This window comes from Clytia hemisphaerica, unplaced genomic scaffold, assembly GCF_902728285.1.
Source record: "Clytia hemisphaerica strain Z4C2 unplaced genomic scaffold, Clytia hemisphaerica genome assembly, whole genome shotgun sequence".
In the NCBI taxonomy this organism is placed as follows: Eukaryota; Metazoa; Cnidaria; class Hydrozoa; order Leptothecata; family Clytiidae; genus Clytia; species Clytia hemisphaerica.
Window position 1 is genome coordinate 1,564,217 of NW_027104114.1, and position 6,049 is coordinate 1,570,265.

The window sequence follows — 6,049 nt, forward strand, 5'->3', positions numbered from 1 at the left end:
GTTCCTTTCCAGAAAGTATTTCGTGATCTGTTAGACGAAAAATGTCCAAAACTGAGTGCTCATCTCGTCTCCTTGCAGTAAGTATTTTCAATGTCATTATTGTCATAATCTTCTTAATGTTACACCAATCTTTTAAATAGGCTCCCAAGCGGTTTTCGTGACAGCGTGATAGGGACTTTTTTTCTAGCGTGATTACCTGATTTGGAAATTTTTATTTCGTGATTGTGTGATCATAGGTCAAAACGTGATCGTGATTTGAAAGGTTTTTGAGCCGTGATGCGTGATTTGAACTTTTTCAAAGGCATGCGTGATTATCCATTTTTTTGCTGTTTTACGTGATCGTGATTGAAGACAAAAATTTGCGTGATATATCGATCAGAGTTACCGCTGGGGGCCTCTTTAAAGATCCTAGACTGACGTGATCATCACTATTTTTTTTTGCAAATCTACAACGGTCCCTCCAAAATTTCTAATATTTTTACAAGTAGGGTGCTAGCTTTGGCAGGATATTGTTTTCGTTCAAAAAATGAAATAATCTCAGATCTTTTACCCGGGGTGTGTACTTAGGCAAAAATGGGTGCTGGGTATGTGCGGACGAAAAGGGTCACCTTTTCACTTTCACCTCTAAGGGTCGGTTTTTGGAGGTTTCATCCGCACATACCCCTCATCCCCCCAGATCTTTTACTTTGGCGTCCTTTCTGTCCTGAACGGTCGATGAAACGAACGTTCGCTAACACTCTAAAGCAAGAAACAGGCCTGGAAACGATAGAGCTGGAAATAGCGATGATTGATTGCAAACTGTGAAGGGAGGGCTTTTTTCCATTTTTTTTCCCGACATCGAAGGGTGATGGCGAAAATAATTGTGAAAGTTGTGAAAATCACTTGATAATTATGGGGATGTAGACTGATCGGTGATCTTTTACTTGTGATCTAATATTTAATTGTCGTAGTTTTTGAAGTATCGAATAGTCCCATATAACATGATTTTTTATTGACTCAGGTTCGACATATCGTTGGTATCATTCAATTGGTTCCTGACTGTTTTTGTAGACCTCTTTCCGATTGAGGTAAGTTTCCGTAGGTTTTATAAAAACAACACGAGGCTGAAAAGTTAAAGGTATAATCGGTTTGTTTGAGATCTTGTATCCTTGGACTCCTTCCAGGATTTTGATTAAAACCTCAAAAAAATTTTCTCTATAACTCTGTTCCAAAGTTGAGATAACACATTTTGAAATATTAAAAAATCGGTTCTTACACGTTCTATTATTTTCTTGCTAAAAGTCAAAACTTGTAACTTATGCACATCTCGAGTTTTGAAAAGAGGATTTTAAGCAAGAATATTTTGAGGTTTTGCTCAGGACCATTGAAAAAAATTTACGAAAATCTTTAGAATCTCAAAACATATCTTAGACCATCTGCGATTATCCCTTTAAATTATGATTAAACTGAATGACAGATTCAAGAAATTAATACGAAAATACCGAACTAGACATTTCAAAAAAAACAAAAAAAAACTGTCGGATTAAAATTTATTAATTGTTAACAGTTAAGTGTTTTTTATGGAAAAACCTTTGAGAAAGAACAGGTTAAGAATCATAGAAAATAGAATAAGTTCTAGATGCGATCTTTAAAATCGTTAAGATTTATTGAAAAATTTTGTTATTTTCAGTTGACGTTAAGAGTGTGGGATACATTTCTCTTCGAAGGTAGCAAGGTAAGTTTTGTTTTTTCAATCCAGATTAACTCTATCAAAACACTCACTGTCAGTTACGCAATTACCATGGTGATTATGTCCCTTGAGACATAATTACCATGTTGATTATGTCCCTTGAGACATAAAATGATTTTTTTTGAATAGAAAGTTATAAAGTTATAGTAATTTCAAAACGAGGCAAGTGATGTTCGTAACGTAATTTATGAAAAGGTCTATCCAAGACCTCCAAAACTTTTTTAGCGCAAAATCTAGCTATCCAAGACCTGATTTATCTATCTAAGACCTTCCTGTTTTGCCGCGCGGAAGCATTTAGCTATCCAAGACCTTCAACTCAATTTGCGTCGAGAATTCTCTCCAAATCGGCCGTCATACTCGTACTAAATAAATTTCCTCTGTACACAAAATGTAATTTTCGCGAGAACAAATTTTCCCAGTGCGAGGGTATTACATTGGCGCATTTTGTGGAACTAATTTTGGCGGTTAACACCCAGTTTTTGCGAAATTCTCCCATATTCCTGGAGGTTTTTGAGGATTTTAGTAAAAATCATATTTCGCGGAACTATCTTTCGCGGTAGACACACAAAAACGCGAAAATCAGTCCCCTTAAGGGTAGTAAGGTTAGTCTTGTACAGTTTGCTGTAATCTGTCGAAATTTGAAAATTTTTTGGCTTTCTTCTATCCACCTGAATTATGTTATGAAATACAACAAACTCGAACCCAGGCCCTTAGCTCGCTTTTTTAATAATTTTGATAGGGCTCACGAGACGTGTACCAACGTCTATCAGAAAAATAAAAAAGTTATTTAAGGGGCCCTTGGTACGAGAGTGGAAAAACTCCACTGAGTAAGGTATAATAATTTTGACGCAGTTGACGCTCTCTAATTCGATCATCAAGGGGAATTGGATTTTCATCGAATAAGGGAGTTGCTTATCAAGAATAAGGATGTGTCATTTATGAGAGTTTCTTGTTGACGAATAATATGGGATCCTATCAAATCTATCGAATAGTAGAACATCGAATTAGAGAGTGTCAACTGTATAATTTTTATTTTTATGCAGGTTTTATTCCGGTACGCATTGTCCGTGTTCAAACTTTTCGAAGAAGAATTCCTACGTTTTAAAGATCCTGGACCGATGTTCAACTTTTTCCGAAATCTACCCAAAAAGAAATTCAACATTCAAAAGATTTGTTACATAGCTTTCAACACGATGAACCCCTTTAGTCGTCGTAATGTAGAATCGAAAAGGAAATTTTACAGACCTGTTCTTCAAGTAAGCCTTTGTTAATACAGTTGAATTAAATTTCTAACATGATCTCCAAAGGACGAAGAATTTCCTTCGAATTAGAGAAAGATTTGAATTATATCAATTTCTAGCTGAGACGACTAATATTTTATTTCGAAATACACAGAGAGATTCGGATAAAGGGATTCTATTTAGAAACAGTTGACTGTAGAATATTTTTTCTGCATTAATTTGTTTTTTGTTGTCTTTTTATCGAGTTTATGTATTTGCACTTTTGAGGATGAGAACGGTAAAAGTGTCGTCCTCAGTCAGTCAGGATCTAGTCAAAATAGACGCTAACCGTCTCGTGTGTTATTCCAAATTGCCTCAGTCACTCCGCCGTCCTCAAAAATGCAAATACATAAACTTGCTAATATTACGTCGCACGTTTTTCTTACCGACCCTTATGGTGCATTTTCATGGCGATGGATGTTTCTAAAAAACAGTCATTTGTAAAAAAATGTATTTTTTCAACTTCAAAGGCACAACTTGACGAGTTTGAAATTATGCGTGAGGAATACAAGGAGAAGCGGGAAGACAGTATTTCTATTCACGATGAAGAACCAATCAGTGACGACGAGAACTAACCATTATCCAATCAGATGGCGAGAAATAGTATAGTTGTCCAATCAGGATCCAAGGATTGATTTCATAATCCAATCAGATGGCGAGAAATAGTATAGTTGTCCAATCAGGATCCAAGGATTGATTTCATAATCCAATCAGATGGCGAGAAATTGTTATGGTTGTCCAATCAGGATCCAAGGATTAATTTCATAATCCAATCAGATGGCGAGAAATTGTTATGGTTGTCCAATCAGGATCCAAGGATTAATTTCATCATCCAATCAACTCGCGAGACCACATGAAAACTGTGATGTCACCATCCAATGAAAACACTAAGAAGGATTGATAGCCAATCTGATCAAAGAAAAGGTTTGGTTCTTTCAAGTTGGACCAAAATTAAAGTATGGCCATTCTTGTTATATGTTAAAACACTGGAAACTAATGATTGACCAATCAGAAAGCCCGATTTAATGTCGCAATTACTGTATAGATTACTTTCATTAAAACGGTAGAGCTGATTAAACCTGGATAAATTCCACTAAAAAATATTTTATGGTTTTAGCTAAATTTTAACTGTTATTCTCGCCTGAAATTTTGACCCGTTTTTGAGGTCACTCGTTGATCAAAACTAAATGAAATGGATACCAATATTTTTTATGTGAATACAAAGTTCAATTTAGGAATTTTTTTTTCTTAAGGCGAGGCCAACTTAATTTGTTGTTTTACGGGCCAAGCGACCCAAGAAAGAGGGCTGGTCGGTCGGTTGAAAATAAAAATAAAAGTAGGATTTTACCTATTAAAATCTCCTTAAAAGGCAGCAAATCTACTACATCTTGACAAAAATGCGAAATAGAAAATAAAAAGGCACAAAAAGGTCGAATTCTAGTCGAATTCATGGATAAAATGATAAATAGAACATTAAATTCTCAAAATTTTGGAAAAACAAACTCCTATTTCGAAAATTTGGGAGTCTGTAAAGCAATGAAAATAAAAATGTGCTACCAAAATTAATTTTATTTTTATTTCGATTTTTGAAATTTCAGGGTTGTTTGGACCCGCAAAACAACTAATCAAAATGGTCTCGCCTAATCATATAATTGTTGATAGACTGTAAATTTTTAAATGAATTAAAAGTGTATATAATGCACCCTCGAACTTCTTCGAGTCACTAAATTGTCATGATTCAATCTCTAATTTGTTTTAAAAAGCAAACTTTAGTCATTAAAGGATAAAAAAGGGAGTCTCGTTACCTACAGCAATGTTTTAAAACTTTTTTTGGCTTCCATTTCCCTATTTTTGAGAGGGAGGTCTAATAAACGACACAAGGTATTCTGTCATCCATCGTTAAGTTACGTAAATAAAGCCTGGGATACACAGGGACCAGGATTCGTGCACATATATCTTGATTAATGATATTCATGACGTAATGTTTTCTACGGAAATACTCCGGTTTTTGCCAGTAGTGGCAAATTTAACTTTTATCTAGTTTAAATATAATATTATGAATATTATTGAAACATTATTGAATATCATGAATAAGATCTTAATTTAGCATTTGGCAATTTCTTTCCAGGGATATTTTTACTCATTCGGGATAAGAGTTAAAAACTTACCTTCATATAACGAATTAATTAAGCTGAATTCAGGGTATAGATTTTTTTACTTTTGATTTATATTTTTTGAAATTAATTTAAATTATAAGCTTCGATTTTTGTTAATTATATAAATGATAACTGGGAAATTCTATTGTCTTTCTTGTAAATATTCAGAGGATTTTTTTATATGTTTTTTTTTTTGCAATTTAGTTTTTCTTATTCTTTTTATATACCAGGATAACAATAATTTTTTTAATTTATTACGATTCTACAGATTTTATTTCCTAAATTTATTGCTAATATTTTTTCAGTTTTAAATCAAGATAATTCTTTGACAATAAAATATAACTCAACTCAAAATTCTAACTGCTTTTATAAATGTGTATTTTTATCAGTATGTATTTCATATGTGAAATAGTGCCAAACGAAATCCGAGTCTTTTGTCCAAAGCACCTGATTGACCTGACAACACTTGGTTTCCTCCCTCTTTTTTCTAGGGGATTTTTTCTCTGGAAAAATTTAACCCTATTCATAAAGGGCTTTTAGAGGCAGTTCATGAATTTAACACATAAAAGGTAGCTTTTGACAAAAATGATTTTGATGACGTCACTCATCGTGCCCAAAGTGAGCGAAACCGAAGAATTCCTTTGTTCTTCTAAAAAGCTATTTTATTCTAACAAAGCCTCAGAAAAAAGTTTCCTGACTTTAGAATGCTTATTTTATCCATAGCAAAATATTCAATAAATTATTACGGTTTGAACGATATATATTTGACAAATTTTTTGACACACTTTACAGTCATCATATCATCATCATCAAAGGGGGGGGGGGTTCAGGGGGTACCCGATTCCGCAATTCTGCCAATTTTTTCTCCAATTTCCGTCAAACCG

The 6,049-nt window shown here is 33.9% G+C and overlaps 1 protein-coding gene across 2 annotated transcripts in view; it reads left to right on the forward strand.

The window, feature by feature from the left end:
• The window catches only part of LOC136813427 (TBC1 domain family member 2B-like), a 94,915-nt gene extending 89,406 nt beyond the window's left edge, over positions 1–5,509 (forward strand). For both annotated transcript variants that reach the window (XM_067069946.1, XM_067069947.1), the window contains 5 exons: positions 13–77; positions 1,001–1,067; positions 1,670–1,714; positions 2,773–2,985; positions 3,480–5,509. In XM_067069946.1, coding sequence (XP_066926047.1) covers positions 13–77; positions 1,001–1,067; positions 1,670–1,714; positions 2,773–2,985; positions 3,480–3,584 — 495 coding nt within the window. In that variant the 3' untranslated portion in view covers positions 3,585–5,509. The remainder of the gene's footprint in view (positions 1–12; positions 78–1,000; positions 1,068–1,669; positions 1,715–2,772; positions 2,986–3,479) is intronic.
• Positions 5,510–6,049: the final 540 nt, after the last annotated feature.